Genomic DNA, 17,622 nt, shown 5'->3' on the forward strand with positions numbered 1-17,622 from the left:
TATAGCGTTGCCTAGGAGGTATTAGAATTCTTTCCTAAATCCTTTCTATTATATATAGACTATAGGTACCCTAATGCTAAGGTAGGAATATTTCTTCTAGTAGCTTTCCTATATATACTCGTCTTTTCTATAGTTTATATATATAAACTAGTATTTTAGGTTCTATACATTATTACTAAGTTACTAGTCATCAAGGTACTTAGCATAGCTATTAGGCCTATTATATATTATAGGCTATTCTCCTTTAATAGTTTCTATAATATATTAGAGTTCCTTTATTTTGTCCCTTATCTTATTACTTTACTAGGTAAGTCGAGTCAAGCGTCTATCCCGTTTATATAGTTCTATATTAAGTTAGAAGACTTTATTATAGTACTATTCGATTCGTTCTTAGAAGAATAGAATATTAGGTCTAGGTCTTTCGATTCCTTAGGTATTAGTTGTCTATAATCTATCTCGCTTCTATATAACTATAAAACCCTACTGCCTTAAGGCTAGGAGAATCGAAACTAGCGGTGCATATTCTCCTACTATGTCCTATTCGGCAAGACCTATCTCTAGGTCTATAGTAACCAGTTCGGAGTACAGTGCTTGTTTGTCTTTACTATTACTATTATATCCGAGACTATCCGTATTACTACCCTTGTCTTTATAGCCTATAGCCGCTACTTTAATGACGTCCTTAGTAGTTTTGTCGATAGCCGTAATTTCCTTTCTAGGGACTATCTTCTACTCTTTCTTTGGGCTTTGACATTCTTGCTTATAGTGCCCTTTCTTTCTGTAGTTATAGTAAGTAATATTAGACTTGTCTTTAGTTATCTTCTTCTGGTCCTACTTCTATACTATATCTATATCTATAGCTCTAAGGTACGTCCTATATAAGGTATTGATATACGTTTGCTTTTTCTTGTTATTAGCCTTAACTATAGTTCTATTTATTTAACCTTGTTTCCACTACTCCTATATATAGAGTCAATTATTGATTCTAATGGCCTATATAATATATTTATCCAGGGTCTTAGGCCGATTATACTTATATAGCTTGTTTTTAACCTTTTCCTTTAAGCTATTATAAAATAACTATATTAATGCCCTATTATTAAGCTAAGACTTAAGTATATCCTATCTAAATTATATAGTATAAGAGGCTACTAACTTAGCCTATCAGAGATTAGCAAGTCTTTCTTATATATAAATCTTCTTATCTTTATTACTAAAAACCTTCTAAAGCTCTTCTTCGAAACGGTTATAAGATTAAAAGACTATTTATATAAATATATCTTAGTTATCTTTATCTTCCTTAGTAAGATAGTTATTCTATATAGGCTTAAACTATCTAAGTACCTTACCCTCTAGTCTTATAGCTATATAAAGGACTTTAGCTTTATTATCTAGAAACTTATTATCATTAAGCTAGAAGTAAGATTAGAGGTTTATTAGGAATCCTATAAGATCTTCTTTAGTTCTTCTATATTTACTAGGTAGTTCGATCTTAATATAGCTTGCTTTAGCGCCCTCGAATGCCTTAATTTTAGTATAGGCCTTATTAACCAGTTTCTATAAGTGCTTTTCGCCATTCTCGAGTTCCTTAATTCGAGCTTAAGCAGCCTTATCTCTCTAGTCTAACTTCTAGATTCGCTAATAGAGTTAACCAAGCTAGGTAAGTAGCTATTTAACTATAATGTTAGTAGCTATATCAATATCAAGGTCGAAGTTACCTCCGTTCTAAACTATAATAGAATAAAGGGAGTAATAGCAACGTGTGACAAACCTAACTTAGACTTTTTCTAAAAGGGTTTAGACAAAGGTAGATTAAGTAGGACAAGTAGATAGGTCGTCTAAGAGATTTGGTAAAGCTAAAGGGTTTATAACAATACTAGAGTTATCTCTTATAGTAGTTAGCAATACTTGATATAAGTACTATAATTATAGGTTACTATTACTAGTAAACTCCTAGAGTTTACTATAATAAGTGACTATTTATATATATATATACTTCTGTCGGTTGCTTATAGTCCCCTTCTATCCTGTCCTTAGATCGCCTTTAGTAGCTAGCTATCCTCTGCTATCTTTCCCTTTTTGGCAATTGTTCGCCTATGGTAGCCCGTGCTCCCTAGCGATCCCGTGTCAGCCTCGCTTCGTACCCTTCTTGATTGGTGGTTCATTTAGCCTGCTATACCTAACCGGGTCGCGGTATATGGTTGGCTTGTGATATAAATCCCTTATTAACCTAATATAAGAAGTAAGATTACTATTATAGTTAATATAAGTATTATAAAAGCTATTAGACGTATAGGTAATTAGTATATATCTCTTTATACTTATAGGAACTATAGGTATAATAGTAATAGTAGGAGCTAATGTTAGAATAATTATAATATTTGCTAAAAGAATATTCTACTAAAGCTAACTATATATATATTCTATAAGATATCTTATAAAGCTTACTAATAGTAATGTTACTATATTTAGTTAGCTTAAACGATCTTAATATAACTAGTAAAGCGCTAGAAAACTATAAAACTAGTATAAAACTAATTAAACAGAGATAATAGGAATACTTATAGTTTAGAAGCTTTAGTATACTTACACTTTCAAGGCATTATAAGAGCAGGAGTCAACCTACTAGTAGTTATAATGTTCGCGATAGGTATATCTAATAAGTTATTTATTAATTCGAGCATAGGAAGCATTATCCTATTATTATTATCATAATTAAAACTAGTAATACTATCACTACTATAGTTATAATAGCTATATTTAATCTATAGCTTCAAAGGAATCGCTCTACTATACTCGACTCTTTCAGACTTCCGAATACAGAAGGCAGGCCTGCTAAAGGAGCTATCGAGGTAAGAGCGACAAAAGATATAACACCAAGAATAGTATCACTACAAAGCGTAGTTAAACGACTATCGCCTTTAACTAGGGGGTATGTCAGAAGCTGTAGAGCTTCCAAACGTATTAGCCACGCGTTTGCCATAGCTATATAATGTTGTTTAACGCATTGGCTAGTCCCTTTGTCTATAAATACCACTCTTTTTGTCTCCTTTGTAGATAGTTTCAATAAGGCACTCTTTCCTTCGTACAGCTACCTACTACAAACACTGCTTTCAACGCTCCTGGAGCTCCTACTGCGTTCGGCAATATCCGTGCAGATGAATGAATGCAGGATAAGAAGCAGAGCCCTGTCAAAAGCCATAATAAGTAGATTTGAAACTCGTGCTGCAGCAGAAACTCAAAAAAAGAAGCTTTTTCCAAAGATAAGGTAGCAATGCCTCAGACTTGGGCGCATCAGTGGTGGCAAGCTAATGTAACCACTTGAGCATCTAATTATCGGGAGGTAGGCTCATGGACGGAAGGGTTTTTCATTTGGTACCAGCCGGCAACAGCATGGAGTGCTCTCAGCAAGGAGTTACCCAGAATGCTACATTCAAGCCCCCGAGACGTATGAGCTCCCAGATTGCCGGGACCACTATTAAACAGGCCATGATCTAAAAACTAATCCTCTCCGGCGTAGAATATTCAAGCTGTCGTATGGCATTGTACTGCCTAGTTAGGTACTTTAGGTATACTTAGCCATCGAGGAGCTGACAATACAAGAGGAATCTCCTGAGTGGCTGGAATACTGGTGAGCTAAATACCTAAACATGCGTATTGGGAGTCTCGGACAGAATCATGGAAGTGAATCTCGATGTTAAGTCACATTGCGCTCTGTAGTCTGCCACGCCGCCCATGCACGCTAGGTAAGCTCGATCGCTATGCTATGATAATGAGTATGATAAGCCTATTGCAACGCAATTGTCGCACAGGCTGCTGCACCGCCGCCTTGAATCGGGGTATCCTCCAAACAAGTCACCTCTGACCACCGTGCGCCCACCACCACCACCACCATCAACAACAACAAGAAGCACCCGCTTGGATCCAGTCTCACTGTATCATCCTCCTCTCTAAACAAGACAAAAAAAAAAAACAACAACCGCGGCCCTTCAAAAGCCGGGCACCTTGCTATAGAGTCCGTCATAGAGCGTCCCAACCCAGCCCAAGGTCGGCCCGCCGCGCGCGACGATGCCGAGGCCGCCGGCGGCCCAGAGCGCGGTGGCGGCGAGGGCGACGGCGTTGATGGCGACCAGCCTCCTCCGGCGCGCCTTCTTGGCGGCGCGGTCGACGGCCCGGTTCCCCGTCGGGCGGTCGAGCACCCAGCCGGCGCCCTGTGCGAGGCCGACCCACCTGGCCCAGCCCCAGACCATGTGGCCGCAGCCGGCGCCGAGGAGGAGGGCGTAGGCGAGCCAGGAGACGGCGCCGTGGCGGGCGAAGCCGTGCGCGACGTAGGCGAGGCCGATGTTGGCGCTGTCGCCCTCCACCGCGAGCGGCAGGCCCCGGTTCATCCACGCGTGCGCGGCCAGCGCGCCGGCGAAGACGTACCCGGACAGGGAGATGTTGCTGAGCGGGGGCCAGCCCGAGTACCGCGCCGCGGCGGCGGTGGCGGAAGAAGGGGAAGGCAAAGGCAAAGGCAGCGGCAGCGGCAGCGACGGCGGGGGCTTGTCGCCGTAGTAGCGGCGGCGGTTCTGGGCGCGGCGGACCAGGCGCAGGGCCACGCCGGAGCCGACGTGGGCCAGCACGGGCAGGAAGACCAGGAGGGGCTCCGAGAGCGGGGTCTGGTAGATCTCGCGGGCGAGCAGCAGGTACGACTCGGACGCGGGCACGGACCGGGCCGCGAGGGGGATCAGGGAGGTCGTGGCGAGGTGGAGGGCGCCGAAGAGGCCGAAGGTGTAGGACGAGTAGCGCTGGATGCGGGTCACTAGAGAGCACAGCAGACTTAGAGTTAGTTCCTTTTTGTCTTTCTTTCTGCTGTTAAATTCGTGGAAGGGGAAACGGGGGAAGGCGTACGGTAGTAGATGGCTCCATGGCCGCTCCCACTTAGGCCGAGAGCGGTGGTGGAAGGAGAAGAGGACGGGAGAGACGGTGTCGAGCCGGCGGCTGGCCCGTCGGGCTGTTGCGGGAGCGGTGGGAGGTCCTTGTTCGTGTCTGGGGGGTCCATGGGCGCCGGGTCGAGCTCCATCAGCGACAGAAGGGTGGCCTCCGACGCCTTCGATCGTAATGATTGATTGTCCATGATGGCGGGGAACCGCGGCCCTCGCAGTCCGCCGGGGTGGAGTGGAGGGTACACTGGCTGGTGTTGCTGGTCTTTCGGGTTGTGCGTTTCACTGCATTTCTGTTGGGCCTGGGGCGGTTGCAGTTTGGTTGAGCCGGCATCTTGGCAGAGACCCCGAGAGGCGGCAGGGCCAGCCGAACCGCTTACTTACCTTACCCCACAGCGCTTGCACAGGGGCGTCTCTTGGCACACATCAGCGCTTGACACCGAATCCTTGCAACAGCAGGCAGGCAGTTCGATCAACTTTCAGCCTCGACTCTTCACAAAGTGCCGACTGCATATTTATCGCAACAATACAGAGCCGTTAACGGGGCTATCGTGCTGCTTCCCACCGCACAAACCAAACAACCATATTCATCACATAGAAGAAGAACCACCAAAATGCCACCGGTAAGACTACATCTTTCCTTTTTTTTTCCCTCCCTTTCCCATTTCACCCCGCGCCCTCGCTTCTGTGTTTCTTTCGTTCGGTCTCCTAACGGAAGAAACTATCTCGCAGCGCCACCAAACTCTCCCCCCGGCGCAGACGTCGTCGGCGCGCGAAGCCATGCAGTCCTTTTACTGCCAGCTCTGCCAGAAGGGCTACTCGCGCATGAACGAATACGAAGCCCACCTCAGCAGCTACGACCACAGCCACAAGCAGCGGCTCAAGGACATGAAGGCCATGGTGCGCGACCCGACCGCCGCCGCCCGCGCCCGGCGCCAGGAGCAGAAGGCCGACGGCGTCATCAGCATTAAGCTGGGAGCCGCGGCGGGCGCAGGAGCAGGAGCGGGAGCAGGAGCAGGAGCGGGAGCCGGCGGCGGGTTCAAGAAGGGCGGGTTCAAAAAGGCCGGGTTCAAGGCCGCCTTTGTGCCCGTCGGAGGAAGCGCAGCTCCGGCGGCGAAGGAGGAGCAGAAACAGGACGAGCAAGAAGCGAAGCCGAGTTTGCCGGCGGCGGCGGCGGCGGCGGTGAAAAGTGACCTGGTGGAGAGCGACACCGAGGATGAAGGGTATGAGGTATATGACCCGCGCAAGCCTACAGACTGAAGGAGGGAGTTAGGCGAGCAGGGAAGAAGCAGAGACGGCCCCAACAGCAACAGGCACCATCTCGGATGGGATTTTCGAAGACGGTCCTCGAAGACGAGGAGGCTATCCAGACGATAACACACTCGTCGATGACGAGACCACCACCTTCCGAGGACAGAATTCTTTATTACGCCTTCCAGACCGCCACCCCTTTGACAACGCCAAACACCGACAAAAAAACAAGCCAGCCATTCTGCTTATACACACATACACACCCGACCACGGGAAACCTTTTACTGCCCTCCCATAGCCGTCCACATACGCGGCTCGAACTCGGACAGATCCTCCTCCAGCAGTCCCAGGATGTGGGTATTCCCCGAAAACCAGTTGCCCAGCTCGCTCGCCTGGGCGGCGACACCGAGACCCGCGGCCGCCATGCCGCCGCCAAACTGTCCAGAGGCCGCCCCGGCCGGGGGGGTGTTCCCGGCGGCACCACCAGCACCGCCAAACTGGGGCATGAAGCCGAGCTGGCTCAGGTACATGTCGATGTTGTCGCCGACCATGGCCATGTCCTGGTCGCGCATGTGGGGCTCCTGCTGGCGCTGGGCCTTGGCGCGGATGCAGAGGCTGGCCACGTTGTGCAGCACCTGGCAGATGCGGTGGAACTTGGCGACGGCCTCGGACGCGTCGCACACGGGCTGCAGCGATTCGACAAAGTCGGCGAGGCGCCGCAGGTCCGCCTCGTCCGACGTCTCGACGATGTGGCAGAAGAGGATGATGACGGGCGTGAAGGGGACGTAGATGATGTTCCTGTTTTTTTTTTTTTGGGTGGGGGTTTGTTGTTAGAGAGAAACGGCGACAGGAGACAACCGTGTCGGGTTGTGCATGATGTGCTGGAGGGAATCATTTCTCAAATAGAAGGGGAGAGGGAAGAAGAGGGAAAGGAATGAAAAAAAAAAATTACCATCGGATACACCCTGCTCTGACAGCTAGGCTGTCGCCCGCCATCTCCATGTACTCCTGGTGGCACGCAAAGGCCTGGCGCGCCGCGTGGATGCACTCCTGGTTGAAGGTGCTGGGCGACCCGGGCGGGCTGGGGATGGCGCGGTAGACGAGCGTCAGGGCCGACCAGTGCATCAGCTCGTCGCCCAGGATGGCCATGTCCATGGGGAACGGGCTGTTGGCGTCGAACTTGACGCCGCGCATCTTCTCCCGCGTGTGTCGCATCAGCGGCTCTTGCTCCTTGGCTAGGTCAACTGCAGCGCCCGAGTTAATTAATTTATATTATATTAGGTGAGGAGGCAAAGAATCAAACGAAGAGGGGAGTGTTCGACGAAAAAAAAAAAAAAAAAAAAAAAAAAAAAAAAAAAAAACCCAACGTACGCATCGTCTGGACGAGCTGCCTGGCGCTCTCGGCCCTACTCTCCTGCGGCCGGGCCAGCGCGGCGGGGCTGTAGAGCTGCTCATACGCCCTCCCGAGGAAGTCGGCGTACGAGATCCACTGGTTCAGGACGACGCGCCAGGACGTGTCGGGCAGGTCGATGCCGTCGCCCAGGCCCCGGCGCACCGTGATGTCGTAGTCCTGGATGACGGGGGCGCGGCCGGAGCGGATGGACAGCGCCTTGTCGAGCAGGTAGGCCGACCAGAAGAGGACGGCCTTGGCGGCCGTGTCGGCGCCGCCGCCGCTCATCCGATGGTACCCGAGATTCTGACACAGCGTGGCCGCCTTGGTGTTGAGGTCCCGCGCGAGCGAGAACTTGGAGATCTCGATGGCGTAGATGGCCTGGCAAGGTCGTCATCATCAGCGGGAAAGCACGATTTTTAGAGTTAGAAAAAAGAAAAAAAGAGAGAGAGACACGCACGCCCAACAACAAAAGTTCGATGCTCTCCTTGCGCGCCGGCATCAGCAGCGGCAAGTTGGTCAGGGCGGTCTCGAGGTTGTCGCGGCAGAGGGACTGGTACTCGAGAAGCTGCGTCCGTTGCGGCCCTTCGGCCAGCGAGGCCTTCTCCTGCAGCAAGAAGTACAGCCCGGCATTGACGACGCCCCACGACATGAGGCTGAAGTCCTCGGTGGCGAAGTAGACCTTGCTACACCGCTCGGCAAAGTTCTCGGCCGCGACAAAGGTGCAGATAGTCGCGAAGCTTGCGAGGCCGGCGTCTGCGGAAACGTGGGGTGTCAATGTCTGCTGGTAATTATGTCTTATAGTACCTTATTTGACCAGGGAAAGGGGAAAGGGGAAAGGGGAAAGGGGGAAAGTAGTGAGGGAGGGGGGTGTGCGGGTCAACCTTTGGCCTCGCGCAGGGCGGCAACGACGACGTGGGCCGGCGGCATGGGAAGGTCGCGTAGCCCGCCTTTCGGCAGCGGCTTCGCGTTCACGAAGCGGGACTCGTGGGGGCTAGGCCGGTTCTGCATGCTGACGATCTGCTGGAGCGAGGACAGGGCGGACTGCATGTCGGGCTCGAGATCCGGGGGGAGCGTCCGGGTCACCGTGTTCTCGAGAAACTCGCTCGCGAAGGCGGTCTGGGCGGTCATGGAGGAGTCCCCTTCGAATGCCGAGACGGCGTCGTCGTCGTTGTCGATGCCGTACACAATGTCGGTGCTGTCCGCGGCTGGTGACGCGTTCGAGACGGGGCCGGCGGGTGCGCTGTCGGCGGCCGACACCGACATCGAAGGGCTCCTGCTGTGGATGGAAACGGTCAACTCGCGGAGCATGTTCTCGATGTTGGTGAGGCGGGACTCGAAATGGTCTATCTTGCGCTCACTGTCGTTACGTGACGAGGAGGGGAAAGGGGGCATGTTGTTAGTATCGCCATCGACGGAGACAAACAAGACCGCACCCGGGATCTCAGCAGCCTCACTATTGGGTCGAGATCAGCACCCGCTGGCGGGCTTCCTTGGGTCTCTGCCCGACACCGGTCGAACTACATGTCCGGTTCGCAGTCCTGCAGTTGGAACATGGTGACTCCTTATCGCATCGGATCTGAAAACAAAATCAAAACCAGTCTCAGCTTCCGATGTCAAGTGAGCGAGCGTCTCACAACGGGGAACCTGCTGCATCAAGAGACACGAATCGCCGAGCGACTCCGTTCGGGAGGGCTATTACTTGCCTTGCGGAGGCGGCATTGATCACACTTCACCGGGCCAGTCGAGTCAGCATCGACCATTGATTAGATTCCTAGCTAAAGACCGCGGTAGAAAATGAGAGGGGCCACCGCAGCCGAGTGACTTACAGCTCTCTTGGCCGTTGTATCGCCTTCGTTGGTGTCACCCTCCACCATTGCTTGTAACGTGACTAATTATGCTTTGATTTGCCGACTTTCAACGATAAATCAAACGCCGAACGAGTGGGTGACAGGTGGCCACGCTAACTGGCGTCTGGTCGATCGAGCAATACAAGACGTCCACAATGAATCTGTCGCTGGCGTCTATAGTGACTTGCACCAATCCCAAGAGGCCTAGACCTACTGCGTAGCAGTAGACTGTGAGACGGGGGCGCTAGAGTCGCACGTTCTTGGGATGCGGAGTCCGCGGGCACCGATGAGTAAGATACGAAGAGGAATATGGAGGCTGTGTTCTAGAACTGACGTCGCTAGAGAAAAGTAATAGAGTGTAGCAGGGATTAAAGCACCAGGAACAATGGAGGCGAATAATTATAGGTTCGGAGTTGAGCCCGGTAATTTTTGGTTTCAGTTGGCAACCGGCTTTCTTTGGAACAGCCAAGAGCAGAGAGACGAGGCTAAAAAAAAAAAAATACCTACGGGCTTCCCGAATAAAGCCGTATAGCCAGTCAGGGTTAGGGTAAAGATGCCATGTGGTGAGCAGCGAGGTTCCTGAGACGATTAATTAATACAATATCCAGCAAAGGCAGGCTCCACGAGAGGATGGAATTTTCTTTTTTTCCCTGCTCTTGAGTAGAATGTTCGAGGTCAAGATTCCATGCATACATCTTACACACTTGACCCCTCCCCATTTATACCGAACCCCTCTTCTAATACCTCGTTTGCACTTACCGCCCCCTGAATCTCTCGACACAGCACTCCGCCTCTTTCTCTTCCTTCCGTTCCTCTCCAACCCCGCCCCCAGTTTCAACCAACACGCTCAGGTTCCTCTCCTGTGTCGACGGCGGTACGTCCAGAGCCGGGTTCCGCTCAAAGAAGTTGACCGGCTTCAGCCCGACAACCATCTTCTCGGCCGGCATGATCGGCCAGTCCTCGACGCGGGGGTTGTGCGTGGACCCAAAGGTATGCCACACGACAATGTCTGCGTTCCTGACGCACGTATCATCCTCTTCCTCCACCACGTTCCCTTCCTTTCCGCCTTTCTTCTCGTTTCCCCTTCCCTCTCGGTTGCTGCTGCTCCCTCCGACCTCTTCTCCTCTCCTTCGCTCCCTGCGCTTGCGGATCCACGAGGCGATCCCCTCGCCGCCCGCCGACTGCATGGTGAAGCGGCCGGCGGGGAAGGCCTCGTCGTCGGCGTGGCGCGTGACCCAGACCGCGTGGGCGCCGAACTCGGACCGGCGCGCGTGCAGGCTGTCCGGATGCGCGAGCAGCAGCTGGCTGTAGCAGGGCAGCAGGCGGACGCCGACGGGGGTGCGCGCGACCGGGTGGTGCCTGCGCTCGTTGACGATCTTGAAGACGCGGTTGGTGGTGTGGTCGAGGTCCAGGCCCGTCTCGTGCTCGACGTACGTCTGCCGGGTGACGTAGCCGACCCCGTGCGGGTTGTCGGCCGCCGAGGGCGGCAGCGGGTGCGACTCCTCGACCAACAGCGAGTTGGCCCGGTAGCCGTCCACGGCCGGGTCGATGCGCAGGCAGAAGAGGTGCTGGTGGAAGGGGGCCAGCACGCCGGGGGCCACCGTCGTGCCGTAGGGGAGCGGGGCCGGGGACGAGAAGTCGGCGGGCGCCGTGGAGAGGATGCCGGTGGCGCGCACCTCGTAGTGCAGGGACGCGTCCTGACCGAAGTAGAAGCAGAAGACGTACTCGTAGTTGCTGGCCGTGATGATGGTCTGGAGGACCAGCACGCGGGACCGCGCCACGGCGGCGTTGCCGGTACGCGGGTTGGTGTGCTTCCAGAGGATGCCGTCGTCGATCTCGTGGCAGCAGATGACGTGGGGCATCTTGAGCGGAGTGCCGTCGCGCGAGACGAGCCAGCCGTCAAAGTACTTGATGTGGCCCAGGCAGTCGCAGCCCAGCTGGAGGTTGTTGGCGCAGACGCCCGCCCCGTCGTTGCCCAGGTCGAAGGCGGCCTTGCGCGGGTACGGCGTGCGGGGGTCGCCGTAGGGCACAAACATCTCGGCCAGGGACAGCCGGTAGTACAGGCTGCGGTCGTCGAAGCGGACGTCGTGCAGAGTCATGCCCTCGCGGTAGTTGAATCCCACCCGCATCGTCCACTTCTCCCAGGTGATCTTGTTCCCCTCGATGGAGAAGGACGGGCCCTCGGGCTGGGAGACGTGGTAGGGCTTCGTGGTGGTGCGCTGCTTGGTATTGAGGGTCGGGTAGTACTCGCTTCCTTCGTGGATCTTGCGGCGGTCAAACTCCTTCGGGTTGCCTTCGGTCCGCACACGATCATGCTCCCCTGACGGGAGGTGCAAGATCTTGACCACTTTGAGATCGTCGGACACCTCGACGCATAACTCGAGCGGGTACGCGTAGTAGTTGGCGTCCTTGTCGTCGGAGAGGCGCATGTAGAACCAGCACTGCGAAAAGCCTTGTTGTTAGAATATACAGGACTCACGGGCCCGAGAATTCTCCCGTCGCATTCATTCATACCATGGTCATCCGCTTGGACATGTCGTTCATGCCGTCGGGGCCGTACGTCCACGGCTCGACTACCACTGTGGACCCTTCTGGGAGGTTAAGGGCGGCCACTTGCTCCTTGACGCGGGGGTCGGCCATGCATGCCAGTTCGACCTTGCGCATGTACTCTCCGTCAATGTGCGCATGCCGGCCGTGGAGAGTCTCCTCGGCGACCACGGCTTGCTGGTCGAGGTTGACCTTGTACTCGGTGAAAGTGCTGTCGACATATGCCTGCACCCTGGCCATTCGCGCTGGAGTTTTTGCTGTCTCGGAGCCCCCATGCTCCATTTCCAGGAAAGGGACCATCTCGGACTTGGGAGGCTCCCAGAGGGTGATGACCCGGAAATGAATGTCCGTGCCAGGGACATAGCGTCGCAGAATATCAGCGGCCTGCGCCCCTCAGTATCTTGTCCCGTGATTCTTTGCGCGAACATCTCTTACCTGCCGGATCTCGCTCGACGTCAGGGGGTCAAAGGGATGATGCCGCAGACTCATCGTGAAGGCTAGGTTGATCCAGCAGCCCAATGTTTGGCCTTTCTCAATTTTTGAAATTTTGCGAGGGGGGATGCGGAATACCGGATCGAGGAACGGGGTGTCTTGCCGGAGAGACTTGCAGCGAAGAGGCGGGAAGAGGTTGACGAATTTATGCATAAGGTACGCAGTCTTTCCTCCGTTTTGGGCGGACCGAAAGCCGGTGTTGGCCGAGTCGGAGCGGGGGTGATAGCGCTAACGGTATGTGTAGCCGGCCCGAGCGGGATCGGCTCCGGAGCCGGATCCGCTAAGGTTAGGTTGAGCCGAAGCAGAGGCAAAACCTCGGTCAAAGAACAGGTCAATGTCGACTATCCTGCCACAGTGGCCGCCAACCTGCTGAGAGTCTTGTGCAGCCCCTTTGCATTGCATGTTGTCGCACTCTTCCATCTCTATCTTCCATTTCCCTGGGACGTGGGAACTCTGGGTTCATCAACCCAACTAGCGGAGATCGTTCCCCCCGGCCAAGTTTGATAAGGTTTTCTCAAACAGATTTTGCGCCGAGGAAAGCCTTTGCACTATCGACCACACTCTGGCGAAATCCAATCCATTCCCTACCAAGCAGTGATGCCGCCTTGCTCGAGTCAAATTTCCAGGTCATACGGGGATACCTCTCCCCAGGATTCCCTTCCCCGATCTTCTCTCGCCTCTCCGGAAAGCTCTCCCGCAGTACGTCGGCGATTTGCTGGGGAGATATCGGTGGCTGTGCAGTTAGCACATACCGGTTACGAGCACCCGGCTGCTCGCCGTGCTGCTCAAAGACCCTGAGGACCAGCTCGGCCACGTCGCGCACGTCGATGAAGGTGCTTCGGATGGGGGAAAACTCGGGTATGGGGCCCCCCTCGAAGATGTCGTAAACTTCTTTGATTCGAATGCTAAGACTCGAGATAGGTTCGGGGAGGTACAGCGGCGGCCCAAACACCGGCCTTGGGTTCCGTTCGTACTCGAGATCAGTCTGAGTTTGTATCAAGGAAGACAAGGGAGAACTCACGCAGGGCATAGGCTCGTCATAGCGAACTCGACCCCGGTCTCCTTCCCATATTTCCAGAACGCTCTCTCAGCAGCCGTCTTGCTCGCCTGGTGAAAGGTGTACCCGGGCGCGCTTGTTCCCAGCCTGCGGAGTTCCTCCTCAGCGACGTCATTCCAGTCGCTTTCGGTAAAGACGTGTCCTGCTGGCCTGTTCGGGGAGAATACGGCACTCATGCTAGACATGAACACCACCGACTTAAGCGCGTCTTTCCCAGATCTCTTCCTAGCCTCGACAAGGGCCGAGGACAAAAGGGAGGTGGTTCCCTGGACAGCGGCCCGCATCATGGGTGCCGGGTCTGTCTCGGTCGTGGATACAGGGCTCGCGATGTGAGCTATCGCTTGGACGCCTGGATCAACGCACGACAGTCAGCAGCTGGAGTTGTCGATCTATGATGAAAAGAAGGAAAAGAGGAAGCGAACCATCCACGGCGCGGTCAAAAGCTCCATCGGCGCTGATGTCGGGAATTTCCACCAGCTCCAGTCTGTCTCCATCGTGGTACTCATTGAGCTTGCGGACAAGGTTCTCGACGTTCGCCGTCCTCGCACGCACAGTGCCCCGAACAGCGTATCCGTCCTTGAAAAGGGCTGCTGCCGTGTGTGCGGCGATGTAACCGTTGATGCCTGTGACGAGCACGAGACGCTTGCGCGCCATTGTAAATAATAATTAGCGAAGCTTTCTGATTATTATTATTATTAGCACTGCTGATGGGAAACTGTGACAGTGTAGCTGGGAAATCCCGACCTGGCCGAGCTACTGTGCAACTACAATACGGATGATTGGGTGTGTTAATTCCGAAGTCGCTGCCAAGATGGGCATCGGGTGTGTGGGTGCATTCGAGGAGAGATGGAAAGATGGGCGCTGCTTGTGCCGCCGATGCCCTTCCGAAGCCTCAGCAGCAGCCTTTACGGAAGCAGCAGCGACACGCACACGTTCTGTAGGTGCCTAGGCATGTATGAAATCAAACCCGAAACAAACTTCGGGGAGAACTTCCTGCCAAATAGATAATTAATTAAGAGTATTTTGAGATTTGCACTGTCAACGGAAAGAAGCTGAACACAAATCAATTTTCGTTTTCCTTTCCGCTCCAGGTTATTTATTAATTTAACTCCTAAAATCCGACTCGACACCAGCGAATTCGCATAATCAACTCTCAGACAAATCTTCTTCCAATGATTTTATTTCATTCATTCTTCAGTACACAACCCATACGCCCCTTGTCATGATCTCGACGAGATGCCCCTCGCAGTCTCGGACGTACACCGACTTGCCACCTTTCTCCCACTGCATCCTGCCGGCGATCTCGACGCCCTTTTCCTGAAAATGCCTTTCCCACTCGCCGAGCTCGTTGGCGTCGGCGCAGGCAAATGCGATGTGCTGACCGAGGCCCGTGTCGGCGCCGTGCTTGGGTATGACGCCGGCCTCGGACACCTTGTCGTTTGTGGTCGTGGCCCGGTCGAAGAGGAGCAGGATCGTATCGTTTGGCAGCGAGAATCCGACGACGGCGGGAAGCTCGATAAAAGGCACGAGGCCCAGCACGTCCTTGTACCAGGCTGCGAGCTTGCCCAAATCCGAGGTGTACAGGACGGTCTCGACGATGTGGCCCAGCTTCGGTGGCATTTTCACTTTCCTGTCAAATTCCGAGTGTTGACGACTGAGATTGGTAACGGGAGTTCACTCTGCCTCTTGCTTTCCTGACCCTTAGCTGAGCCTCTGCAAGTGCGACCTTCTACGAGGGAGTGGTTTGGTGGAAGGGAAAAGAGGAAAACTGATGGAATAAATTTATATCGTTTGCTCACAGCTCCGCGCGATCCACTTAATTAGCCTTCCATGACGACGACAATAAGGGCGTAATACGACCGGTACTTCGGCATCCGTCGGTTCTCCGCGAGACAGCTCGATGTCGGAGCTGCGTCGGTAGCTACCCACTTGCCTTGCCTCCATTGCCCATTGAGGTTTGGGTTGCATGTGGGCGCCCACTGAATGGACTTTCCAATCAGCGCTCAACACGCGCATCAAGGTAGCTCAACCTAGAAGGCGTCCAAAGGCTCCAGATCAAGAAGAGGCTCCCCGGACACATTTTATTCTGGAAGCTCACAACAGCAAGAAACCGTCAAGCATGTGGCTGATTGACACGATATTAATGCTGCAGCTCAAGTTCTTCCCGGCAGCGAGGGAGGGTCCGGTACGCAATCCTCTGGCACACCTGGGGAGATGGAGACGCTGTCTTGCAGAACATGGCCAACATCGCGTTGGTGTCTCTGGAGATTGGATGGAGTAATTAAGCTCTGAGCGACACGCAACATCGAGCACAACGATTTGTGACCTCGGCTTCGTTCAGGGTCGAGACCTCCCTGATTTAGCTTGAACATTTGGGGGCGCCCGCCGAACGACGACGAGAGATCAGTGCTGAAGTGCTCCAGACACGTCGATTACCTTCGGACGGCTCATGTCGGGACAGAAGATGTCTTGGGCTGCAACTAGACAAACAACGAGGATCGAGGATGTGGCGTATCGCTTGCTCGCTCCCGACGTGAACTTGCCGCTTCTCCACGGCGAAGGGGAGAGACAGAGATAATTAGGTTTCCGCCGGTTGCTCGGGGTTCTTTTCCGTTTCACTAACACTTCCTTGCACTGACTAATAATGGAAAAGGCACGGTGCGACTGAGTTTTGAAACTATTTTTGATATCTCTTCCCCCGGATAACTGCAGATAGATGCTGGCTTGCGACTCCCCCTTCCCCCTGATGACCCGAAACGAAGAAAAACACAAGGCAAAGCTTAGAACACCTGAGGCACCGGGGTCTTGAGATACTCCTTGAGCGGCGTTGTCCCGTTGAAATCGAGGCTCACGGCCTGCACGAAGGCCTGAGCGACCAAGTCGGCGCCCTCGGGGCTGGTGTGGGTGTGGTCCTGCGGGTAGAGGCCGTTGGTGGCCGCGTTGCCGAGGCGCAGGAACATGGCGCCGACGGCCTGGAAGTGGTCGACAAAGCTGGCGCCGGCGCCGACGTTCTTGGCGGCCGTGGCGGCGTAGCCGACGAAGCGCGAGGGCGCGTTGTTGTAGGTGCCGCCCTCCCACATGTTGTTGGGCGTCTGGCTGCTGATGATGACGCGGGCCCCCTTGGCGATGTAGCTCCGCGCCGCCGCCTCGACGTAGTGGTTGAAGGTGTAGACGATCTCGCCCGTCTTGCCCGAGTAGCAAATCTCGTCGGCCGTGCCCGGGCAGTCGCTGCGGCCGTTGTCGTTGGCCGAGTTGGGCGACCCGCCGTCGTTGTGGCCAAACTCGATCACTACAATGTCGTCGGTCCGCACCAGCGACTCGATCTCGGCGAAGCGCCCTTCGTTGGTGTAGCTGCGGGCCGACCGCCCGGAGATGGCCTTGTTGACTACGGGGAGCGTGATGTAGTTCGGGAGGTACTCGCCCCAGCCTAGGTAGGGAGAGAGGGTGTGAGCCAGATGCTCCCAATCAACGGGGCGGTTTGCATCCGGCTTCTGTCCAGGCAAAGTACTTACCCATAAGCCCGTTGCCCGTCTTGGCCATGGTGCTGTCGCCGGCGAGGTAGACCGTTGGCGTCGCCCGCCGAGCGGCCTCGACCGGAGTGGCGTGAGCCCCCGAGGCAGCAAGCCCCGCGGCGAGGAGAGTCGACCACGGTCGCATGTTGTCAAAAGAACTTTTAGCGGCACTGCTTTGTCTCTTGGCTGGCGAAGCGCCCGATTCGAGCCCAGAGAGAAGAAGCAAGAATAAGGTAACTAGGTAGGTAGGTAGCTAGGTTGTACGCCGCCGCCCCCTAATATCTACGCTGCTCTAATTATGTGTATGTACATACATACAGGTGCATATATAATTATATACAAAACATGCCCCTGGGCTTACAAGACGAAGCTAGATCGCACCATAGCCCCCGTTCTCTCTCCTCACTCCCCAGTTCGGTGTATCAATACCCCATGACACCGACCTAGTCGATTCCACGTTTCTGGCATGACGGATATTGAATAGTTTTGGCGTGCTGGAGCATGCCAAGCCCGTTTTCACGGTGGTCCATCATCCGCGCTCACCCAGAGGCTGGCCCCTCCCCCACGAGCCGTAAAACAAACGGCGGCCGCGGCGTTTCAT

The 17,622-nt window shown here is 53.9% G+C and overlaps 7 protein-coding genes across 7 annotated transcripts; 1 reads left to right on the top strand and 6 right to left on the bottom strand.

Moving 5' to 3' along the window:
- Positions 1-3,441: 3,441 nt before the first annotated feature.
- On the bottom strand, positions 3,442-5,234 carry MYCTH_2311026 (uncharacterized protein). The gene is made up of 2 exons (XM_003666344.1): positions 4,891-5,234; positions 3,442-4,801 (listed from the first exon to the last, which is right to left on the bottom strand). Exons 1-2 carry the CDS (start codon positions 5,114-5,116, stop codon positions 3,990-3,992), a joined length of 1,038 nt encoding a protein of 345 aa, XP_003666392.1. The 5' UTR covers positions 5,117-5,234; the 3' UTR covers positions 3,442-3,989.
- Positions 5,235-5,627: 393 nt separating this feature from the next.
- MYCTH_2311028 (uncharacterized protein) lies at positions 5,628-6,318 on the top strand. The gene has a single exon (XM_003666345.1). It carries the CDS (start codon positions 5,703-5,705, stop codon positions 6,180-6,182), a length of 480 nt encoding a protein of 159 aa, XP_003666393.1. The 5' UTR covers positions 5,628-5,702; the 3' UTR covers positions 6,183-6,318.
- On the bottom strand, positions 6,319-9,141 carry MYCTH_2311030 (uncharacterized protein). The gene is made up of 5 exons (XM_003666346.1): positions 8,448-9,141; positions 8,024-8,319; positions 7,545-7,944; positions 7,126-7,417; positions 6,319-6,971 (listed from the first exon to the last, which is right to left on the bottom strand). The coding sequence occupies exons 1-5, from the start codon at positions 8,956-8,958 to the stop codon at positions 6,455-6,457; spliced, it is 2,016 nt and encodes a 671-aa protein (XP_003666394.1). The 5' UTR covers positions 8,959-9,141; the 3' UTR covers positions 6,319-6,454.
- Positions 9,142-9,977: 836 nt separating this feature from the next.
- On the bottom strand, positions 9,978-12,731 carry MYCTH_2311035 (uncharacterized protein). The gene is made up of 3 exons (XM_003666347.1): positions 12,396-12,731; positions 11,928-12,344; positions 9,978-11,854 (listed from the first exon to the last, which is right to left on the bottom strand). The coding sequence occupies exons 1-3, from the start codon at positions 12,447-12,449 to the stop codon at positions 10,169-10,171; spliced, it is 2,157 nt and encodes a 718-aa protein (XP_003666395.1). The 5' UTR covers positions 12,450-12,731; the 3' UTR covers positions 9,978-10,168.
- Position 12,732: 1 nt separating this feature from the next.
- On the bottom strand, positions 12,733-14,312 carry MYCTH_2311038 (uncharacterized protein). Its single transcript, XM_003666348.1, has 3 exons — positions 13,932-14,312; positions 13,474-13,858; positions 12,733-13,408 (listed from the first exon to the last, which is right to left on the bottom strand). Exons 1-3 carry the CDS (start codon positions 14,161-14,163, stop codon positions 12,967-12,969), a joined length of 1,059 nt encoding a protein of 352 aa, XP_003666396.1. The 5' UTR covers positions 14,164-14,312; the 3' UTR covers positions 12,733-12,966.
- A 261-nt stretch (positions 14,313-14,573) lies between these two features.
- MYCTH_2311040 (uncharacterized protein) lies at positions 14,574-15,278 on the bottom strand. The gene has a single exon (XM_003666349.1). The coding sequence runs from the start codon at positions 15,127-15,129 to the stop codon at positions 14,704-14,706; it is 426 nt and encodes a 141-aa protein (XP_003666397.1). The 5' UTR covers positions 15,130-15,278; the 3' UTR covers positions 14,574-14,703.
- Positions 15,279-16,289: 1,011 nt separating this feature from the next.
- MYCTH_98480 (carbohydrate esterase family 12 protein) lies at positions 16,290-17,166 on the bottom strand (the record flags this gene model as incomplete). The annotated part of the gene is made up of 2 exons (XM_003666350.1): positions 16,290-16,936; positions 17,022-17,166. The coding sequence occupies 2 exons, from the start codon at positions 17,164-17,166 to the stop codon at positions 16,290-16,292; spliced, it is 792 nt and encodes a 263-aa protein (XP_003666398.1).
- Between the last annotated feature and the right edge of the window lie 456 nt (positions 17,167-17,622).

Source organism: Thermothelomyces thermophilus, chromosome 6 (assembly GCF_000226095.1).
Source record: "Thermothelomyces thermophilus ATCC 42464 chromosome 6, complete sequence".
Lineage (NCBI taxonomy): Eukaryota > Fungi > Ascomycota > Sordariomycetes > Sordariales > Chaetomiaceae > Thermothelomyces > Thermothelomyces thermophilus.